Source organism: Pseudophryne corroboree, chromosome 3 (assembly GCF_028390025.1).
Source record: "Pseudophryne corroboree isolate aPseCor3 chromosome 3, aPseCor3.hap2, whole genome shotgun sequence".
Lineage (NCBI taxonomy): Eukaryota > Metazoa > Chordata > Amphibia > Anura > Myobatrachidae > Pseudophryne > Pseudophryne corroboree.
The window spans coordinates 719,947,436-719,972,104 of record NC_086446.1 but is presented as its reverse complement, the minus strand read 5'-3'; the positions used below and the strand labels follow the sequence as shown (position 1 = coordinate 719,972,104).

At 47.5% G+C, this 24,669-nt stretch overlaps 1 protein-coding gene across 1 annotated transcript in view; it reads right to left on the bottom strand.

The window, feature by feature from the left end:
- The window catches only part of STK32C (serine/threonine kinase 32C), a 682,919-nt gene that overhangs the window by 331,057 nt on the left and 327,193 nt on the right, over positions 1 to 24,669 (bottom strand). Inside the window, exon 2 of the mRNA XM_063962178.1 lies at positions 12,409 to 12,464. Coding sequence (XP_063818248.1) covers positions 12,409 to 12,464 — 56 coding nt within the window. The remainder of the gene's footprint in view (positions 1 to 12,408; positions 12,465 to 24,669) is intronic.

Here is a 24,669-nt window from a genome sequence, read left to right as displayed (position 1 = left end):
CACCAGTGAGGATCGGGGACAGGGCCAACTGCCTCTGCACCGGCAGGCCCGCCACAGCACGGAGGGACAGAGCCACGGAGGTATTCTTACTACAGAGCTGGCCATGAGCAAATCATGCTCACAGACCGGCAGCCAATCAGGAGCTGCCACTTTGTATTACTGTGAAACCAAATATGCCACTGGTACTAAGTCTTGTTCTTAAATGGGCTGCTATATTCCCTTAATTTTATATTGTCATTTAGTATTGGAACAGACATTTGTGTAGAAGAAATATTTATTTATTTAGGTTTTGGAGAATTTTGATGGTTAGTTACACATAGTACTGAGCAAAGGGCCTTATTCAGCTTCAGTTGCAAAACTGCAAAATCACAAATCGGATTCAATTTGGTGACTGCGCATGCGCTGCGACCGCAACACACATCTGCAAAAGGTTGATCTGCGGTTGCACAGTGATCGCAGGCCCAGCAAAGGGGGTCATTTCGAGTTGATCGCACGCTGCAGATTTTCGCAGCGCAACGATCAGGTTACTACTGCGCATCGTATGGGTACAAACAACACCATTGCTGTGCAAGGCTTTTAGCAACGAATCCATTCGCACAACCGATCGCAAGGAGATTGACAGGAAGAGGGCGTTTATGGGTGTCAACTGACCGTTTTCTGGGAGTGGTAGGGAAAACGCAGGCGTGTCCAAGCGTTTGCAGGGCGGGTGTCAGACGTCAATTCCGGGACCGGACAGGCTGAAGTGATCGCAAAGGCTGAGTAAGTTCAGACCTACTCAGAAACTGCAAAAAACTTTTTTGTCTCGCTCGGCTGCACAAGCGTTCGCACACTTGCAAAGCAAAAATACACTCCCTTAGAGGCAGCGACTATCTGATCGCTGCTCTGCAAAAAATAGCTAGCGAGCGATCAACTCGGAATGAGGGCCCAGGTGCGATCACATGGAGATTGACAGGAAGTGTGTGAGGTTACATGGTGTTTGTGGGTAGTGGTTGGGAAAACACAGGCGTGTCATAGCCGTTTTCAGGGAGCGTGCAGCTGATGTCACCTGTGATCGTTGCGACTGTAAACATGGCGCTGCTGAGACTGCTGCCACGTATATCCTGCGTACGCATGGGTCAACCGGAATTCTCGGTGGTACTCAATTTCTGCATATGAATCACAATTCTGCAATGCATATGCAGACTTGCGAATGCATTTGTGGGTGTCTTTTACATTTCTGGGCAACTCTTCACATGCATTTTTTAGCAGAAGCAGTTCTGAGAAAATCACAATTTCTGTCTCAATAGCGATCCAAGCTCACTGAGGTCCAAGTCGAGAAGAAAACTCTGACACATAAGTTCAATAGAAATATAAAAATATACGCAAGTTCAATGGTTTACGTACATCTCTGACACTAGGCTATCTGCGTATGTGCAGGGTGCAGGATCTGTGCTGCCTATGGGGGTAGTTCTGAGTTGATCGCAGCAGAAACTTTGTTAGCAGTTGGGCAAAACCATGTGCACTGCAGGGGGGCAGATATAACATGTGCAGAGATGGTTAGATTTGGGTGGGTTATTTTGTTTCTGTGCAGGGTAAATACTGGCTGCTTTATTTTTACACTGCAATTTAGATTTCAGATTGAACACACCACACCCAAATCTAACTCTCTCTGCACATGTTATATCCAGTGACGTTTCTAGCGGCGGGCGAGCCGTGCAACCGTACGGGGCGCCCGCCGCGGCACTTTGTATGTCCTTATCTCCTCTCCTCCCTCTTCCCGAGCGCTCCTGCTTGGGGGGCGGAGTTTCGCGGAATTACGCGTTTGCGTCGTGACGTCACGACGCAAACGCGTCATTCCGCGAAACCCCGCCCCCCGAGCAGGAGTGCTCGAGAAGAGGGAGGAGAGGAGACAAGCCTGGAAGGAGGAGGCGGCCGGCGCGAGGGACGTGAGGCGGCCGGACCCGAAGAGCGGGAAGATGTAAGTAGTATCTCTATCTCTCTCTCCCCTCCCCTTCCCTCCCTTCCTTCCCCCCCCCCACTTGACACCTGCCTGCCGCGCTGTGTAAAATGGGGACACCTGCCTGCCGCGCTGTGTAAAATGGGGACACTTGCCTGCCGCGCTGTGTAAAATGGGGACACCTGCCTGCCGCGCTGTGTAAAATGGGGACATCTGCCTGCCGCGCTGTGTAAAATGGGGACACCTGCCTGCCGCGCTGTGTAAAATGGGGACACCTGCCTGCCGCGCTGTGTAAAATGGGGACACTTGCCTGCTGTAATGTGTAAAATGGGGACTTTTTTTATTTTTATTTTTTTTCCCCTGTGGTGGACGTGATGATATCAGACGAGACCACGCCCATTTTAATCAGGCCACACACCCCTTGTCGGGAGTGTGCGCATGCTTTTTCTTTTTAGAGCTATGTGGGGGGGGGGCACACAATTTTTTTTATAGCAATGGGGGGGGGGGGGGGGGCGCATTTTGAAATCTCGCACTGGGAGCCAAATTGGCTAGAAACGGCCCTGGTTATATCTGCCCCCACTGCAGTGCACATGGGCCCTCATTCCGAGTTGTTCGCTCGTTAGTGGTTTTCACAACGGAGCGATTTGTCGCAAACTGTGCATGCGCAATGTTCGCAGTGTGTCTGCGCCAAGTAAATTTGCCAAAAAGTTAGGTATTTTACTCACGGCTTAACGAAGAATTTTCTTCGTTCTGGTGATCGTAGTGTGGTTGACAGGAAGTGGGTGTTTCTGGGCGGAAACTGGCCGTTTTATGGAGTGTGTGAAAAAACGCTGACGTTTCTGTGAAAAACGCGGGAGTGGCTGGAGAAACGGTGGAGTGTCTGGGCGAACGCTGGGTGTGTTTGTGACGTCAAACCAGGAACGAAACTGACTGAACTGATCGCAGTGGCAGAGTAAGTCCCGAGCTACTCAGAAACTGCAAAGAAATTTCTATTCGCAATTATGCGAATCTTTCGTTCGCAATTCTGCAAAGCTAAGATTCACTCCATGGTTTTGCCCAACTGCTAACAAAGTTCCTGCTGCGATCAACTCAGAAGTACCCCCTATGTGCAGGATCTGTGCTGCGTATGTGCAGGATCTGTTCTGCATGTGTGCAGGATCTGTGCTGCGTATGTGCGGGATCTGTGCTGCGTATGTGCGGGATCTGTTCTGCGTATGTGCAGGATCTGTGCTGCGTATGTGCAGGATCTGTTCTGCGTATGTGCGGGATCTGTGCTGCGTATGTGCAGGATCTGTGCTGCGTATGTGCAGGATCTGTTCTGCGTATGTGCGGGATCTGTGCTGCGTATGTGCAGGATCTGTGCTGCGTATGTGCAGGATCTGTTCTGCGTATGTGCAGGATCTGTGCTGCGTATGTGTGGGATCTGTGCTGCGTATGTACAGGAACTGTTACGGCATATATTCGTGATTTGTACAGCATATGTGTGGGATCTGTTACTGAGTATGTGCAGGACCTGTTACTGCTGTGCATGTACAGGATCTATGTTGCGCACGTGCGGGATCTGTTGATCTCTATGTGCGGAACCTGTTGCTGCATGTGTGCAGGATCTGTTGCTGCACGTGTGCGGAATCCGTTGCTGCATGTGTGCGGGATCTGTCGCAGTGCATGCGTGGGAAATGTCGCTGCGGATGTGCTGGATCTGTTACTGCTCTGCTGCACCTGTGGAAGATCTGTGCTGTGCATGTGCAGAATCTGTTGCTGCGCATGTGTGGGATCTGTTGCTGCGCGTCTGTGGGGCCTGTTGCTGCATGTCTGCGGGATCTGTTGATGTACATGTGCGGAATCTGTTACTGCACGTGTGCGGGATCTGCTACTGCATGTGTGCGGGATCTGTTGTTGCATGTGTGTGGGATCTGTTGCTGCATACATGCCAGATCTGCTGCACATGTGCGGGATCTGTAACTGCTTGTGTGCGGGATCTGCTACTGCACATGTGCGGAATCTGTTACTGCACTTGTGCGGGATCTGTTACTACATTTGTGCAGGATCTATTACTGCACGTGTGCATGATCTGGTACTGTGCATGTTCGATATCAATTTCTGCTGTGCTGTGCATGTGTGGGATCTGTTGCTAAGTGTGGGATCTATTGGGGCATGTGTGCAGGATCTATTGGGGTGCGTATGTGGGATTTGTTGCCGCACATGTGTGGGATCTGTTGCTGCACATGGGCGGGATCTGCAGGTGCACACACGTGGGATCTGCTGTACGTGTATGGGATCTGTTGCTGAATGTGTACGGGATCTGTTACTGCTGTGCTGCACATGTGTGGGATGTTACTGTGCGTATGCTAGATCTGTTGCTGCACATAAGTGGGATCTGTTAATGCGTGATTTATTGTGGCGCATGTGCGGATCTGTTACTGCACGTGTGCGGTATCTGTTGCTGCACGTGTGCAGGATCTGTTGCTGAACGCGTGTGGTATTTGTTATTGCGTTTGTGCGGGACCTGTTCTGCGCATGTGTGGAATGTTACTGCACATGTTTGGGATCTGTTACAGCTGTGCTGTACATGTTTGGGATCCTGCATGTACGGGATCTGTTGCTGAGCGTGTGTGTGATCTGTTGCGGCCCGTGTGTTGATCTGTTATGACACATGTGGGATGTGTTATGACGAGTGTGTGTGTGATCTGTTGCTGCACGAGTGCGGGACCTGTTGCTGCACATCTGCGGGATCAGTTGCTGCATGCATGTGGGGTCTGTTGCTGCATGCATGCAGGACCTGTTACTGTGCATGTTGCTGCACATGAGCCGAATCTGTTGCTGTGCGTGTGCAGGATCTGTTACTGCATGTTTGCGGGATCTCTTCCTGCAAATGTGCAGAATCTGTTGCTGCACATGTGTGGGATCTGTTGCTGGGTGTGTGCGGGATCTGTTACTGTGCATGTATGGGACATGTTGCTGCATATGCGCTAGTTCCGTTTCTGCGCATGTGCAAGATCTGTTACTGCTGTGTTGTGATTGAGCTTGATCTGTGCTGCGCATGTGTGGGATCTGTTAATGCACATGTGAGGGATCTGTTACTGCGCATGTTCAAGATCTGTTATTGTATGTGTGCGGATCTGTTGCTACATGTGTGCGGATCTGTTGCTACATGTGTGCAGGATCTGTTGCTGCATGCGCTTGGAATCCGTTGCTGCACGTGTGTGGGATCTGTTGCTGTGCACATGCATAATCTGTTACTACACATAGGCGGGATCTGTTGCTGCACATGAGCAGGATCTGTTGTGTGCACGTGCAGGATCTGTTATTGAATGTGTGCAGGATCTGTTTCTGCGAGAGTGCAGAATATGTTGCTGGGGTTGTGTGGGTTCTGCTACTGCACGTGTGCGGGATCTGATACTGTGCATGTATGGGACATGTTGCTGCATGTGCGCTAGTTCTGTCTCTGCGCATGTGCAGGATCTGTTACTGCTGTGTTGTGCATGTGCTTGATCTGTGCTGCACATGTGTGGGATCTGTTAATGCGCATGTGCGGAATCTTTTACTGCACATGTGCAGGATCTGTTACTGCACTTGTGTGGGATCTGTTGCTGCATGTGTGCAGGATCTGTTGATGCATGCGCTTGGAATCCGTTGCTGCACATGTGCGAGATCTGCTACTGCACATGCGGGATCTGTTGCTGTGCACATGCAGGATCTGTTACTGCACATATGCGGGATCTGTTGCTGCACATGAGCAGGATCTGTTGTGTGCACGTGCAGGATCTGTTATTGAATGTGTGCGGGATCTGTTTCTGTGAGTGTGCAGAATCTGTTGCTGGGCATGTGCGGGTTCTGTTACTGCATGTGTGTGGGATCTGTTACTGTGCATGTGTGGGACATGTTGCTGCATGTGTGCTAGTTCAGGTACTGCTGTTCTGTGCATGTGCTTGATCTGTGCTGCACATGTGTGGGATCTATTAATGTGCATGTGCGGGATCTTTTACTGCGCATGTGCAGGATCTGTTACAGCATCTGTTATTGTGCCTGTGCGGGATCAGTTAATGCGTCTGTGTGAGATCTGTTACTGTGCCTGTACAGGATCTTTGCTGCGTATGTGCGAGATCTTTTAACGCGCATGTGCGAGATCTGTTACTATACACATGCAAGATCTGTTCCTGCATATGTGCAGGATCTGCTACTGGGCTCATGTGGGAACTGTTACTGCTGTGCTGCGCATGTCCAGGATCTGTGTTTCCATGTGTGGGATCTATAACTTTGCATGTTCATGATCTGTTACTGCGCATGTGCAGGATCTATTGCTGAGCATGTGCGTGATCCTGGACGCAGCTTCACTGGCCCCAGCAGGGTAAAAATCTCAGCCATCCTGTCCAATGGCCCTCATTCCGAGTCGTTCGCTCGGTAATTTTCATCGCATCGCAGTGAAATTCCGCTTAGTACGCATGCGCAATATTCGCACTGCGACTGCGCCAAGTAATTTTACAATGAAGATAGTAATTTTACTCACGGCTTTTTCATCGTTCTGGCGATCGTAATGTGATTGACAGGAAATGGGTGTTACTGGGCGGAAACACAGCGTTTCAGGGGCGTGTGGATAAAAACGCTACCGTTTCCGGAAAAAACGCAGGAGTGGCTGGAGAAACGGAGGAGTGTCTGGGCGAACGCTGGGAGTGTTTATGACGTCAAACCAGGAACGATAAGCACTGAACTGATCGCAGATGCCGAGTAAGTCTGAAGCTACTCAGAAACTGCTACGAGGTGTGTAATCGCAATATTGCGAATACATCGTTCGCAATTTTAAGAAGCTAAGATTCACTCCCAGTAGGCGGCGGCTTAGCGTGAGCAACTCTGCTAAATTCGCCTTGCGAGCGATCAACTCGGAATGAGGGCCAATGTCTGATGTTCATGCAGAGTGATCCCATGGTGTGTCTTTGGATGTAGCAGCAGATGCACTAGCAATTGGCTGTGCAATAGTGACCATCGCAGAATAATGCCTGCAGGCAATGGCATAGCATGTATAATGGGTGCAGGATGTGCAGTGTGGGTCTAGGGGACACACTGCACACACTTGGCACCCATATATAGTTATACTACTACTATCTGTAGTCCCACATTGGCTGGCAGCCAGCATTGCAGATCAGCAGAAATCACTGGGAAAATTGCTTTGTGATTTGCACATGCTCAGTAGAGCAGTTCCTGTGAACAAGGCACAAGCTCCATTCTCCCAGAAACTCTGCTACGCTGCCAGAGAGCAGGGGCCCGCACACTGGATTTCCATCTACAGCCGCATTGATCATCTTTAGTATCGGGACTTGCACCTACTTTTTGCTAGATGAAAGAGATCTGTCAGATACCCATTTCCATGGCACAAGCAACCTTGCCCATGACAGTCCCATGGCACTCCCACCAGACAGATCAGGTCCAGGCAATTGTATCGTCGCTGCCCAGTTTCTGACCAGAAATGCACATTTTCCTGTAAAGAGCAATACGTCAACGGACAGATAGGACCATCCGCTCTTCCAATCTCTGTCTGTGTGCGTATGCTTTGGGCGGCACATATACAGTCTGCAACTGCTTTCTAAGGTGCATATCCAGCTTGCAGATATCTGTGGGACCTGCCTGCATCTGGACTGCCTGTGTCTGACTGAGAACCTACCTCAAAATATTCTCAGGCAGGTCTATAGCCCCAACGCACATTTCCAGAGCCTCTATTAAACATATTAGTGTAATAAGGAGTAATAGTGTAATAATGTGGTTTCACAACCACATAAAACATAAGACAATTATAACATAAATATAGTATATAAATAGTCTGTCTCAACCACAGAATGAGACTGAGCACAAGCAGCGAGCGTGGATAGAACATAATTTCCTAGTATGCTGGAAATTGAGTGTATTCAGATTTACCACCGGTATTTATTATCTGTTATATCAGAGAGCGTGCATAGGTCACTTTGCTTTACCGTGTTGCTGTTTACTATTTACTTGTGTACATCCATCCGAATGTGCTCACGTCGGTGCACAGCATTTACCGAGTTTGCTTTCCAAGGAAGCTATATATAGATTAAAACAAATATTTTACCCTGTTCAAAGCCTGGTTAGTGTATCTATAGCAACAGTAGGAACTCTGGCCCTCATTCCGAGTTGTTCGCTCGCAAGCTGCTTTTAGCAGCATTGCACACGCTAAGCCGCCGCCTACTGGGAGTGAATCTTAGCTTATCAAAATTGCGAACGAAAGGTTCTCAAAATTGCGAATAGAAATTTCTTTGCAGTTTCTGAGTAGCTCGAGACTTCCAGTGCGATCAGTTCAGTGCTTGTCGTTCCTGGTTTGACGTCACAAACACACCCAGCGTTCGCCCAGACACTCCTCCGTTTCTCTAGCCACTCCCGCGTTTTTCCCGGAAACGGTTGCGTTTTTTCACACACTCCCATAAAACGGCCAGTTTCCGCCCAGAAACCCCCACTTCCTGTCAATCACATTACGATCACCAGAACGAAGAAAAAAACCTCGTAATGCCGTGAGTAAAATACCAATCTTCATAGCAAATTTACTTGGTGCAGTCGCAGTGCGAACATTGCGCATGCGCAATAAGCGGAAAATCGCTGCGATGCGAAAAAAATTACAGAGCGAACAACTCGGAATGACCACCTCTGTCAAGTAAACTTCTATTGGAGATTTTGCTAAATTGCTCTGGAAACAGTGCCAGAGACATATAGATAAGGAAATGGGGCTGTTTCATTAATAGTAAACTTAGGGGTCTCTGAGAACACTCATTAGCCATCTGCTTACTGCCAATACGACAGCATATGACAAGTCACACTAAGGGTCTGATTCAGGGATGGACACGGAACACACAGCTGCTGCTTCTTTGGATGCGGAAGCGATGTGTAAAAATGGCAATGCAGCAGGAGGCGTCTGTAGGAAAAGAGACCCCTTGCCAGCACCAGCCATACAAGGGCTGCGTCTTCGGATCACCATCGTGACCATCAGAATGACCACCATAACTGCTCAGCAGGGTTTTTGAGACCACTGCCAGCTTTGCCTATCCCCCCCCCCCCCTCAAACGCCGGCAGCCTGTCAATCAGGCTGGGGCTTCTGGAACTGCATGCAAGGACGCAGGACCCGTGCTGCACATGTGCAGAACAAATCCTGCACATGCGCAGCTTCCCCACCATTGGAAATGTATGTAAACCATCAGATTTACATATATCTCTGAATCAGGCCATAAGTAAAACGCATTGTAAAAATTATAATACCTTAAATTGCAAGCTTCTACCTACTATAATTAAATCGCTCATTATTTCTGCAGTTCCCCATTATATCCACCAAACGTGGCAGCTCCATTCAACAGTACAAGATTTCTCACAGTAGGGCCGTTTTTAGGGCTGGGTGAGCTGTGCAATTGCATGGGGCACCTGCGGCGAGTGTCTGCACAGTATTCCATGCACACTGGCCATCTGCATACTGTTAAAAATGTCCCTTCCAAATGGCCACAATATGGTGCAAGGCGCATAACAGTGTGCAGCATAATATGGTGCAAGGGGCATTACAGTGTGGGGCATAATATGATGCAAGGGGCATTACAGTGTGGGGCATAATATGGTGCAAGGGGCATAACAGTGTGGGGCATAATATTGTGCAAGGGGCATTACTGTGTGGGTCATAATATGGTGCAAGGGGCATTACAGTGTAGGGCATAATATGGTGCAAGGGGCATTACTATGTAGGTCATAATATGATGCAAGGGGCATAACAGCGTGGGGCATAATATGGTGCAAGGGGCATTAGTATGTGGGTCATAATATGATGCAAGGGGCATAACAGCGTGGGTCATAATATGGTGCATGGGGCATCACTGTGTGGGGCATAATATGGTGCAAGGGGCATTACAGTGTGGGGCATAATATCGTGCAAGGGGCATTACTGTGTGGGTCAAAATATGGTGCAAGGGGCATTACAGTGTGGGGCATAATATGGTGCAAGGGGCATTACAATGTGGGGCATAATATGGTGCAAGGGGCATTACTGTGTGGGTCATAATATGGTGCAAGGGGCATTACAGTGTGGGGCATAATATAGTGCAAGGGGCATTACTGTGTGGGTCATAATATGGTGCAAGGGGCATTACAGTGTGGGTCATAATATGGTGCAAGGGGCATTACAGTGTGGGGCATAATATGGTGCAAGGGGAATTACTGTGTGTGGCATAATATGGTGCAAGTGGCATTACAGTGTGGGGCATAATATGGTGCAAGGGGCATTACTGTGTGGGTCATAATATGGTGCAAGGGGCATAACAGTGTGCGGCATAATACTGTGCAAGGGGAATTACTGTGTGGGGCATAATATGGTGCAAGGGGCATTACAGTGTGGGGCATAATATGGTGCAAGGGGCATTACTGTGTGGGTCATAATATGGTGCAATGGGCATTACTGTGTGGGTCATAATATGGTGCAAGGGGCATTACAGTGTGGGGCATAATATGGTGCAAGGGGAATTACTGTGTGGGGCATAATATGGTGCAAGGGGCATTACAGTGTGGGGCATAATATGGTGCAAGGGGAATTACTGTGTGGGGCATAATATGGTGCAAGTGGCATTATTGTGTGGGGCATATGGTGCAAGGGGCATTACTGTGTGGGGCATAATGTGTTGTAAATAAAGGGGCATTACAGTGTGGGGCATAATATGGTGCAAGGGGAATTACTGTGTGGGGCATAATATGGTGCAAGTGGCATTACTGTGTGGGGCATATGGTGCAAGGGGCATTATTGTGTGGGGCATAATGTGTTGTAAAGGGGCATTGCTGTGTAGGGCATAATCTGGTGGCATTTTTCTTATCCTGTGCTGGCCAATGCCCGGGGGTGTAAGGTAGTCTCTTCCTGCAAGGCCACGCCCATTGTATTGAGGCCCTAGCCCCCTTTTAGGAATGCACTAATATTTACATTTTTTAATGTTTGGGGGGAGGGGGCATAATATGGTGCAAGGGGCATTGCTGTGTGGGTCATAATATGGTGCAATGGGCATTACTGTGTAGGTCATAATATGGTGCAAGGGGCATTACAGTGTGGGGCATAATACGGTGCAAGGGGAATTACTGTGTGGGGCATAATATGGTGCAAGGGGCATTACAGTGTGGGGCATAATATGGTGCAAGGGGCATTACTGTGTGGGGCATAATATGGTGCAAAGGGCATTACAGTGTGGGGCATAATATGGGTCAAGGGGAATTACTGTGTGGGGCATAATATGGTGCAAGTGGCATTACTGTGTGGGGCATATGGTGCAAGGGGCATTACTGTGTGGGGCATAATGTGTTGTAAAGAGGCATTACAGTGTGGGGCATAATATGGTGCAAGGGGAATTACTGTGTGGGGCATAATATGGTGCAAGTGGCATTACTGTGAGGGCATATGGTGCAAGGGGCATTATTGTGTGGGGCATAATGTGTTGTAAAGGGGCATTGCTGTGTAGGGCATAATCTGGTGGCATTTTTCTTATCCTGTGCTGGCCAATGCCCGGGGGTGTAAGGTAGTCTCTTCCTGCAAGGCCACGCCCATTGTATTGAGGCCCTAGCCCCCTTTTAGGAATGCACTAATATTTACATTTTTTAATGTTTGGGGGGAGGGGGGGTGCATTTTTTTACTGTTCGCACTGGTAGCCAAATTGTCTATAAACAGCCCTGATGGCCCTCAGCTTGGTTCTGATGTTTGGTTTAGAAGATGCACCTGTAACTAGCATGCACTCATCATACATGCCCATAGCACACTTATGTGTGAACACCCCACTGCCGACATGTAAAGCCCATTTACCAATTGGAGAGGAGTGACTGGGATATGTACCACTGAGTATGTTACTAGCTAGTGGTGCGGTAGTATCCCGGTTTCCAAAAACATGAGTTCAAATTGAGTGAATGCACCTTCTAAGCCAAGGGGATCTCTAAGAAAGCTCAGAATTGTAGTGAAAATTTTAGTAACAAACACATGGATAACGCATTTGTACACCCCACGCGTTATTACATAACACCAGTCGGTAACTGAGCCTACTTAATTTAATGATAGCAGAAAATGACAGATCCCGATTGACCTCAGCTGTTAATTGTCTTTGTTTCAAACTTCTACTTTGTTGTGTTTAAATAACAATCAAAAGAAAAAAAACACATAATGTAATTCAGCAAAACAAATAATAATAAAGTCAATTAGAAAGAATAATAAATTCCAGAGTCACACATTGTCACCAGATACTGTAACCTTCACAGCTGTTAAGAGGAAGACAATGCATCACAAAAACACAATTATAGTGGAATCAAGGTGGCAGATATTTATAGCGAACGCTGCTTTTTGATCAATAGGGTTTATATAGAATTTTTTGGCCACTACAGTTTTACAATATGTTGTTGAAGTTACAAAGTCACCCCTAGGTCTCAGCTTATGTGTTTGTGCTTTGAAGAAGAAAATAATTTGTTCTTACCTTGCCAAAGCTTCCTTTGCCAATTGCCCGGAGAATCTGAAAATGATCCAAGTTCACTACAAGGAGAACAAGATCTGTATTAATAGACTGGAAACATCTATGCAATAGCTTTCATTTCACAGCACGAAAGTTATTATTTTTTTATGTTACATTCTTGGAGAACAGATGGAGCATATTTATGTGCGGTAAACGGTGCGGCACAGAGCATTTCCATATAATCCACTTGGCACATCAAGGCCAATCAGCTGTATCACATTCACACACATAACATTCTAAAGGAGTCAATATGGTGCATGACCTACATCACAAAACATACACAGACAGACTAAAAAATCTCAATATGTTTAGTTTGGAGCTGAGAATGGAAAGAGGGGACATGATAGAAACTTTCAAATACAGTCAGGTCCATAAATATTGGGACATCGACACAATTCTCATATTTTGGGCTCTATACACCACCACAATGGATTTGAAATTAAACAAACAAGATGTGCATTAACTGCAGACTTTCCGCTTTAATTTGAGGGTATTTACATCCAAATCAGGTGAACGGTGTAGGAATTACAACGGTTTCTATATGTGCCTCCCACTTTTTAAGGGACCAAAAGTAATGGGACAAACTAAACAATCCTAAATCAAACTTTCACTTTTGAATACTTTGTTGCAAATCCTTTGCAGTCAATTAAGTTTGGAACACATAGACATCACCAAACATCATGAGACGCTGGGTTTCACCCCTGGTGATGCTCTGCCAGGCCTCTACTGCAAATGTCTTCAGTTCCTGCTTGTTCTTGGGGCATTTTCCCTTCAGTTTTGTCTTCATCAAGTGAAATGCATGCTCAATCGGTTTCAGGTCACGTCAAATCCATTGTGGTGGTGTAGAGAGCCCAAAATATGAGAATTGTGTCGATGTCCCAATATTTATGGACCTGATTGTACATCAAAGTTTTTAACAAGGTCCAGGAGGGAAACATTCGCCAAATGAAGAGAAGCAATAGGACACGAGGACATGCACTGAGACTGGATGGGCGGAGGTTCAGGGGAAATTTGAGGAAAAATTACTTCACAGAAAGGGTAGTAGACAAATGGAATAGCCTCCCATCAGAGGTGGTAGAGGCTTAGATAGTAGAGCAATTTAAACATGCATGGGATAGACATAAGGATATCCTTACAAGTAAATTAGGATCAAATAAGGTTTAAGATAAAAAAATATGGTAAACAAAAAAGGGGCAGACTATATGCGCCAAGTGGTTCTTATCTGCCGTCAAATTCTATGTTACAATTTGGTAATATGAGAAAAACCATGTCTATGGTGTTTTCACCAGCGAAAGTCTTTTCTCATCTTCTCGTGCATTGCTACTAATATCTGTACAGTATAGCTACAATAAGCGGTGATAAAGATTGTTAACTAGCACCAGGGCTGTAACTACTGTAGGTGCGTGCGGAGTGTGCTTTGCACATAGCGCTGCAGGGTAGGGGGCGCTGTTGGCAGCACTTGTCAATTATGAATTATCTAATTTCTTTCACTTGCAGCTTACACCCTTTTTGAAGCCCAGCATCTCATGACAGCCCGTCTCCTACCCCTACCCCTTTTGATGCTAATACCTATACAACATTCATGGACTTGACTTGATAGCTCTTTGTTGTTCAGTTTCACTGTCCTTTATTACATTTCGAGATACTGATGTGCCCGGAATTCAAACCTGTTGCCTATGACATTGCAGTCGGTCACTCTACTCATTGAGCTATCTGCCCTTGCATAGAAAGCTAGAGAATTCCAAGCTGGAGACTTTTAACTATTTGAAGCTTACATTGTACTTTGTGAAGGGGTGATCAGGCTTGGCCTAAATTGATCTGTAGTATCAATATTTGGGTTCAGTGGCTAGTAGTACACAGTGGTAGAGATTGGTCACCATGAAAGAGTACAGTGTCTGGAATCCTGTGTGAGTTCTGTTACTCATCCAATGTTAAGAGTTAGGGGACATCCATTTGTCAAGTTTAATAAAGACTATTCAATTAAATATTGAGACTCTGTTTGGGTGTACATACCACCAAGATTTGATAACCACAAAAGGAGTGTGACCTATGGAAAATGGGGCGTGGCTTCACGGGAGGGCCCGTGATCGCAAGCCACGCCCCATTTCCATCACTGAGGGGGCATGCCCAGCGCATGCGCACAGCGTCTATTCACTGCTGCTCAGCAGTGAAGGAGCCTCCCAACTGCACTCCCCCCCCCCCCCTCCCCTCCAGTGGGACACTGCAGCCCTCAGGTGGGACGGCGGGACAGTCCCAAAAAAACGGGACCGCGGGCGGGACAGTTGGGTGGTATGTATCCTATTGCTACAGACAACAGGAGCTATTCTTTAAATTGGTTACCTTCTAATCCATTCACATTCAGTTGAAATTTATAAGGATTAATCTACAAAAATGACTTGGAGGAATAATGCAATAAAACAATAATAATGTACTGAAGGCTTTTGGAGATTTATACAATGCTGTAGAAAAATGTGTACACAGTAAGTGATAATATTAAAATTCTTATTGCTGTCCAATATTATGTCATTATGTGTTATACGAAGTGGTGGCTCCGGAGGTGGGGCTGCAGGTCAGTTCAAATTTCAAATAGGGGAGCCACACCAACTGCCACCAACTGTCATTTCAAACTGACTCACTGGCAGTTGGTGCCTCCCATATTTGAATTTTGAACTGAGCTACAGCCCCACCTCTGGAGCCACCCCTGGTTATATGCAATTGTCTCCCTATATTTCACAAAAAATATTTTTTTAAGTAAAAGTTACTATAAAGTGATCAACGCAAAAAAAAACAACGTAAAAATATATTCTCTTCTTAACGGGTTTTCAGACAAAAGAAGCATCGGCACAAACTAAGTGTGTTTTTATAAAGTTAATACACTGTATATACTGTATATATATATACAGTGCCTTGATAAAGTATTCACACACACACACACACACACACACACACACACACACACACACACACACACACACACACACACACACACACACACACACACACCCTTGGCTTTTTACCTATTTTGTTACATTACAACCTGTCATTTAATTTATTTTTTAATCTGAATTTTATGTGATGGATATGCACAAAATAGTCTAAATTGGTGAAGTGAAATGAGAAAAATGTATATAAAAAGGAATTTTTAAAAATAAGCATTTTCAAATTGTCATGTGCCCCCTTTGCTATGAAGCCCCTCAAAAGTTCTGGTGCAACCAACTACCTTCAGAAGTCACATAATTAGTGAAATGAAGTCCACCTGTGTGTAATCTAAAGGTGCATACACACTGGGCGCTTTTGCCCAGCGTGCATGAACAGCGATGATCGCTGACATCGCTGGGCTGAAAAGTGCTCAGTGCATACACACTGAGAGATTTTCCCCCCTGCCCAGCGATGTCAGCGGGGGTGAGCGGCTTTCCATAGCAGGACGCTATGGAAAGCCGCTCACCCCGCCGTTCATCTACTGGTAATACCCGTAGATGAACGGCGGCTGCCAGCGATGAAGCAGGAGCGCGCATCAGCGCTTACCACTCATCGCTTGTCCATACACACTGGGCGGCTTTGAGCTGAAAGCAGCTCAACACACCAAAAGTGAGCTGCTTTCAGCTCAAAATCGCCCAGTGTGTATGGGCCTTAAGTGTCACATGATCTGCCAGTATAAACACACCTTTTCTGAAAGGCCCCAGAGGCTGCAACACCACTAAGCAAGAGGCATCACACCATGAAGACCAAGGAGCTCTCCAAACAAGTCAGGGACAAAGTTATTGAGAAGTACAAGTCAGGACTGGGTTATAAAAAAATATCCAAATCTTTGATGATCCCCCGGAGCACTATCAAATCCATCATCTTCAAATGGAAAGAACATGGTACCACAACAGGCATGCCAAGAGAGGGTCAGCCACCAAAACTCAAAGACCGGGCAAGGAGGGCATTGATCAGAGAGGCAACACAGAGACCAAAGGTAACCCTGAAGGAGCTGCAGAGTTCCACAGCAGAGACTGGTGTATCTGCGCATGTGACCACAATAAGCCGTACAATCCATAGAGCTGGGCTTTATGGAAGAGTGGCCAGAAAAAAGCCATTACTTAGTGTTAAAAATAAGAAGGCATGTTTTGAGTTTGCCAAAAGGCATGTGGACGACTCCCCAAATGTATGGAGGAAGGTGCTCTGGTCAGATAAGACTAAAATTGAACTCGGCCACCAAGGAAAACGCTATGTCTGGTGCAAACATCATCCTGTCACGCCGAAATGTGAGGGGAGGAGAGCGCAGCGTCTCTCCCTCCCCTCACCGCCGCTGCCAGCACTAGCAGCGCTGCGTGTGTCCGGTCTCCGGCGGAGTTAGTCAATCAGAGCTTGCGGACCGGCTCCTGATTGGCTGCCGGTCCGCGAGCTCTGATTGGCTAGCGAACCGGCGCCACACAGCCGCCGGAGACCTGGAGCGGTGAGGGGAAGGAGAGGCGCTGCTCTCTCCTCCTCTCACATATCAGAGGCGAGCCACAAGCGGTGAGTGACCGGGGAGGGGGAGCACAGTGGGGCGTGTAACTGGCACATTGGGGCATGTATCTGGCACAGTGGGGCATGTATCTGGCACTGTGGGGCATGTATCTGGCACAGTGGGGCATGTATCTGGCACTGTGGGGCAATGTAACTGGCACTGTGGGGCAATGTAACTGGCACTGTGGGGCATGTATCTGGCACTGTGGGGCAATGTAACTGGCACTGTGGGGCATGTATCTGGCACTGTGGGGCAAGTATCTGGCACTGTGGGGCATGTATCTGGCACTGTGGGGCATTGTATCTGGCACTTTGGGGCAATGTAACTGGCACTGTGGGGCATGTATCTGGCACTGTGGGGCATTGTATCTGGCACTGTGGGGCAATGTAACTGGCACTGTGGGGCAATGTAACTGGCACTGTGGGGCATGTATCTGGCACTGTGGGGCAATGTAACTGGCACTGTGGGGCATGTATCTGGCACTGTGGGGCATTGTATCTGGCACTGTGGGGCAATGTAACTGGCACTGTGGGCCATTTTCAGTGGACACACCCCTTCTGGTGTGTGACCACGCCCATTTTGGGGGGAGGGGGGCCGCCATTTTCCATCTTGCCCTGGGCTCCGAAAACCCTAGTTACGCCTCTGCGTGCGACTCAGCTTGGAGCAATAGTCTTTTTTTTTGCTTGAATGTGCGTCTAAGTCGCACAATTGAAACAATTGGATTTGCCAAAACCGCTTGATGAAACAGCACTGATTAATCTAATATGTGACATTTGTACATCTGTGTGTGAATGAGTCTGAATCTGCATAGGAAGCTATAGGAAGGAATACTATGCAACGTCAGCAGCCTTTTGCTGTTGTCTTCATCTGCGACTTTGTACATATTTAAACCACATTCCTGTGAGGTTAAAGTCACAGCACGGCATCTCTGGTACAGACTGAGCGGTGTTTCGCTGTGTCTGCGTTACGAATCTTAAGATGCAAAATGAAAGAAAAACTTGCTATGCTATATCGCTCGGCGTGGCTGGAGCCATATTGCATACTGGGACTGAAGCTAGGCATACACTATAGCAGTGGTACCCAAAGCTTTTTTTATCACGGCGTTCTAGAGTATCAGAATTATTTTCACGGCACCCCATGGCCAAAAGTTTCTTATTGAAAAAACGTAGAAATAAATATTAAATGCAGTAAATTGTTTTTATATGTCATCCTTAGGTCAATTGTGTGGGGAGGGACAATATTTACTTCTGTGTGACCACATTTTATGATTGGCAGCCACCTGCACTGGTTTTGCCTGTTACAGTGACCATAAATAATTTGAATTGGTCCTGGACCACCAACCCAAGGCACCCTTGCACAGGGTCAGACTGGCACACAGGGGTACCAGGGAAACCACCAGTAGGCCCCACTGCCTGAGGGCCCACTCCTTCCTCTAGGGATCAGGTTCCAGACTATGCACTTGTATTATATATGGTAGATATGTTGCATTACACTGCACTAAACTATTGTGTAGTTCAAGCCTCTGTGGAGGCTGGCCACACCCCCTTTGTAGGCTGGCCACACCCCTAACTATGGGCCCCTATTACTGCATTCCCCCGGTAGGCCCTTCGTGTCCCAGTCCGACACTGCCCTTGCAAGTGTCCTGACTCTCCTGAGGAGCCCCAGAGTGCCTAGGCACACAGTCTGAGACTAGGTCGGGAATGGGTGACCGTCGATTGGGATCCCGCCGGTCACCATACCGTTCCGACGGTCTCTTGACTGCCGTTCACATACCTACATCTCTTTGAGAACCACTGCACCAGGGGTTAAAGTGAGCCGGAACGGGGCGGAACTGCGTTCCGACAGTTCCACTTGGAGACGGAACGCAGTTCCGCCTCCTCTGGCTCACCTAACCCGGCGATGTGTCCCCGTCGCTGCAGGGAGATGACGGGCGCCCGCTGAGAGTGTGTTACCAGCGGGGCGCCCGTCTTCCCGCACAGCGGCAGCCGGAGGCAGGAGCTCAGTACTGAGCTCCGCCTTCCGGCTCAGTCAGTGCGCGCTATGGGAGAGACGTCATGACGTCTCTCTCATAGTGCAGAGGAGCGGGCGGCGAGAGGACTGCAGCAGCCGGACACGGAGCGGGGCTTGGTAAGTATGGTGTGTGCTGTGTTTTTTTATTTTTTTTATTTGTGTAGCAGCTGGGGGGCAAACTACTGAGAGGTCATTACTACGGGGGCATTACTACTGGGGGGCAAACTACTGAGGGGCATCTACTGGGGTCATTACTACTGGGGGGCATTTACTGGGGGGCATTTACTGGGGGACATTACTACTGGGAGCAAACTACAAGGGGGCAAACTACAGAAGGGCATTACTACTGGGGGACAGACTACCGAGGGGCAGTACTACTGGGGGACATTACTACAAGGGGGCAAACTACAGGAGGGCATTACTACTGGGGGGCAAGCTACTGAGGGGCATCTACTGGGGGGCATTTACTGGGGGACATTACTACTGGGGGGCAAACTACCGAGGGGCATTACTACTGGGGGACATTACTACAGGAGGGCATTACTACTGGGGGGGCATTACTACTGGGGGGCAAACTACAGAGGGGCATCTACTGGGGGCATTACTACTGGGAGACATTACTACTGGGTGCAAACTACAGGGGGCAAACTACAGGAGGGCATTACTACTGGGGGCATAACTACAGTGGCATTACTACTGGGGGCGTAACTACAGGGGTTAAACTACTGGGGGCATTACTACTTGGAGGCATTACTACTGGGGGCTAAACTACAAGGGGGCATAACTACAGGGGCTAAACGACTGGGGGCATTACCATTAAGGGCATTACTACTGGGGGGTACTACTAATGAGGGCATTGTAAAGGGGGCACTTCATAAGGGGCATCACTCCTGGGGTCATAAGGGGCACTGCTATTGCGAGCATTGCATAAGGGGCACCACTACTATGGGCTCTATATAAGGGGCGCTACCACTGTGGGCATTGTATAAGAGGCGCTACTGCTGTAGGCATTATGTGTATTATGGGGTGCTACTACTGTGGGCTTTATTACTATTGTGTAACATGCCCCTTTTTTGAGACCGCGCCCCTTTTTGCGGCGCGCGCCTACGGCGCGCGGAATACCTTTGTTGAATTGCCACCGTGGGAAGGGGGGTGAGTTCCACCACCTCTCTAGGACCACTTTAAGCACTGCACTGTACTATACAATTATCTGGCAGACCATTTGTCCAACATGGCTGGTTGGAAAGATAATCTGGTAATGGATGGGAGCAAATGACAAAGTATATATAAACCCACATTTTAAGTACTGTATATGGGCCCTCATTCCGAGTTGTTCGCTCGCAAGGCGATTTTAGCAGAGTTACACACGCTAAGCCGCCGCCTACTGGGAGTGAATCTTAGCTTCTTAAAATTGCGAACGATGTATTCGCAATATTGCGATTACAAACTACTTAGCAGTTTCAGAGTAGCTTCAGACTTACTCGGCATCTGCGATCAGTTCACTGCTTGTCGTTCCTGGTTTGACGTCATAAACACACCCAGCGTTCGCCCAGACACTCCTCCGTTTCTCCAGCCACTCCCGCGTTTTTTCCGGAAACGGTAGCGTTTTTATCCACACGCCCATAAAACGCTGTGTTTCCGCCCAGTAACACCCATTTCCTGTCAATCACACTACGATCGCCGGTGCGAAGAAAAAGCCGTGAGTAAAAAAACTATCTTCATAGCAAAATTACTTGGCGCAGTCGCAGTGCGAACATTGCGCATGCGTACTAAGCAGAAAAATGCTGCGATGCGAAGAAAATTACCGAGCGAACGACTCGGAATGAGGGCCATGGTTTCTTAAATACTGTAGGTAATAGTTTTCATTGTGCTAAAAACACTGCTTTCATGTTCAGAATATCTGCTGTAAAAGCTTGGCTGACATCATGCATTCAAACAAGTTTGGAGCAGTTAAAGGGCTCCCTAGAGTGAGTGCTGAAATCTGTGATCCTCAGGTCTCTCTTCTCCAAACAAAGGATTCTGCTGTGGAAATTGTTTGAGAAGAGCATATAAATGCACACAATATAATGTTCCTGCTGGAGAGATAGAAATGTTCAGTCCCATTCTTTCCAGAAGTTCCCCAAGGAATAAGTAAACATATGTGATCTTGTATACTGTATTAGAAAAATGGAATTGTGTCCATGCTGTCTGTCTCTGTCTGTCTGTCTGTCTGTCTATCTATTTTCAGGCTAGTACTATATACAAATGACAATCAATCATTTGCTCCCAAACACTGGAAAATGGGCAAAAACTATTTGTCTGAACGACCATGTTTGCGAGGAAATGGCTGTTTCTCTAACGTCCTAGGAGATACTGGGATGGAATTAGAACCATGGGTACAGTATAGACTGGGTCCATTGGAGCCGGGCACTTTAAGAAATCTTCAGTGTGTGCTGGCTCTTCCCCTCTATGCCACTCCTCAGAGCCGGCCTTAACCAATATGATGCCCTAGGCAATATTGTGGCTGGTGCCCCCTAGCACCGCCTCTTATTCCGCCTCTGACCCGGGCACCCCTTTCCCAGCATCATCACCCCTCACCCATAGCAGCCCTCATTTTGGTGTTCCTACCCTTTATATTTTAAATAGGAACATTGCGCATTTGTCGCACAGTCCAAAAAGGGGTGTGTTCTTGCTGGGAAGGGGCATGGCCACACAATAGTACCCCCAATTCAAATTATGCCACACAGTAGTGCAACTAGATTTACACACATAATGTCCCTTACACATATGCAGAACACTACTGCACAACCTACCCACTCGTACACATCACTCACATGGCCGCTAAAACTGTGACCTCTGCCTCTGCTTGGATACAGATGTGTCCTCAATATGCCATGCAGAAGATGCCTGGCGTGAGTCAGCTGGCAGCTCTGCTAACGTTGGGCGCCTTTTTATGAAAATGTGTCCTACTTGCATTACTATGTGGCTGGATTGCACAATCAGCTTCTGCTGATTAAAATGATATGTGGCATGCTTATATTCTGTGTGCGACTGTGACTATGTCTGCATACGAAATGCTACGTTAGAGTGATTAACAGGAAGTCACTGTAACGTAGCATTTCGTATGCAGATACAGCCGCAGTCACACCCAGAATATAGGCATACTGCATATCAATTTAATCAGCAGAAGATGCTTGTGCCCGTAGGCATTTGCCTAGTCTGCCTATACCTAGGGCCGGCGCTGCCCCTCCGGCAGGCTCAGTTTAGAAAAATGTTCCCAAGGAGCCGGTATTTTTACAACTAAAATTATTTGAGCATTTATTATTATTATTTATTTATTAGCAGTTTCTTATATAGCGCAGCATACTCCGTTGCGCTTTACAATTAGAACAACAGTAATAGAACAAACTGGGCAAAAACAGACAGACATAGAGGTAGGAGGGTCCTGCTTGCAAGCTTAACATCTAAATTATTATTATTATTACTATTTAACTAGCTGAATACCCGTGCTTTGCTATGGAATTTCAAGTATTTCCGTGCGTATAACTTTTATTTTCAAGGACTTCCTGGTAAACTAAGACCACCCATCCCCCAGCAAGGCAGCAGCCAGGATCAGCCCAGAGACGGAGGGGATGCCCGCTGCATGGAACCTCCCGAGATCCCCCCCTCCCCAAGCCGGACACAGCAGCCAGCGCCAGGTACACCGGCGGGGAGACATCTGCATTATCCAGGAGCGGTGTCGCAGTGCTCCCTGGTGTCAGTGGCCTGTACAGTGACAGTAGTAGTTGTAGAGGCGGCAGCTGTGCCGGGGGTTGGTCACAGGGAGCAATGACCCTGATGTGATTTATCATCGCTGCCGATGTGTAGCCGGGGACGGAGCCACATCGCGCTGCTGCAGATCAGTTGGCGGAAAGCGAGTAGCGGAGCGGAGGGAGGATGTTAAACACGTGGAGAGTCTGGACCGGGTGGATCTGTGTGCGAGTCTGTTGACATGGGTAAGTGTGGAAGCAGCAGGGCTGCACCATCCCCCACCCCCTGCACACACTGCCGACTGCTGTCATTGTTTCATCACCCAAGCCGGGTGTAGTCTATGTGGGAGCTGTTCCCCTAGGGGTCACTGTGTAATGGGCCTCTGGGCTATATACTTGTCAGTCTGATGCTTACAGTGCCAGGATAATTTGACACTAATGTCGGTCATTTGGACATTTTGTTTTTAACCCCTTCTCACCCCCCCATGCTGAACTTGGACTTAAACGGCATCGGGAATGTCACTATTCATCTCAGCGACCCCGAAAACTATAGATTTTTACATGTCACCCCCTTCCCATCCTCAACCTCATTCCTAGAGGGTCTAGGGGTGTTTTACCCCTACTGTATTTTTTTCCAGATTGTAAATCATATGTGTACCAAGTTTGGTGTAAATTGCTCCAGGCATTCCAGAGTTATGCTGGAACATACACACATACATACTGTAACACCGTAAGGGAACAAGGTGCCGTTTTGTGTGATAAATGTTAGCAAGCAGCAGCTGAGGAATCACACAAGTCCAGTGTGTGGTGCAACTGGCCACGACCAGTTTTATTAAGCCGAAAACAAAACAAACATCAAAACAAAATACCTTGCCTGTCCGGCACTAACTAAACACAAGACGTTCCTAACTGTCTCTAAAAAAGAACACAGAGTTTTCCAGTCAACACTGTATGGCTCACATGTATAAGGAAGCGTATTTCTCTCACAGAGATCCTGCAGTCTTCCCAGGCAGTCTGCCCACACTAATCAGGCTAGCAGCCCTATAACCCACTTACACAGCTGAAACCCTGATTAGCCCTCTGTGAGGCCAAAGACCCGAACTGGGCCCAACGTCTGGAACTTGCCCTATCTTTCTTTCAGGGACCTTATCCAGCTTTAACAATAAACGGAAAAGGTTCTGACAAAACAAAACATTTTCCTAATACAGGTAAGACAAGAACCTGGGACAAACATACCTGCCCTCAAATACTATTCCAGTGTTCTTGTCACAATACCATACCTCCCAACATGACCCTCTCCAGGAGGGACAGAATGCTCTGCTCCTGGACTTCCCTCTTAATTTATGATTGCCAGCACCTGTGCTGAAACACCTTACTTATGAAGTAACTACTTCAACACATGTGAGCACAAACCTACATTAAGAGAGAAGTCCAGGGACAGAACATTTTGTCCCTCCTGGAGAGGGTCATGTTGGGAGGTATGCAATACATACTTACACACACACACACACACACACACACACACACACACACACACACACACACACATACATACATACATACATACATAAACACACACATACATACATACATTAGTCATACATACATTTTTATATACAGGTATATAGATAATAAGGAGATTTATGGTAAGAACTTACAGTACCTTTGTTAAATCTCTTTCTGCGAGGTACACTGGGTTCCACAGGGATAACATCGGGGTGTAGAGTAGGCACCAACAGGCTAAAAGCTTTGACTGTTTCCAAGATGCACAGCGCTGCCTCCTCTATAACCCCGCCTGCAGGCACAGGAGCTCAGTTTTGTTCACCAGTCCAATGCAGTAGCAGGTAAAAGAGACGACAACCGTTAGTAGCCACATACACCACATTCTCACAACAGGAGAAGGTATCAGCGGCTAATGCCATACAAACCCAAAGAAGCTAAGTGCGTCAGGGTGGGCGCCCTGTGGTACCCAGTGTACCTCAAAGAAGAAGTTAC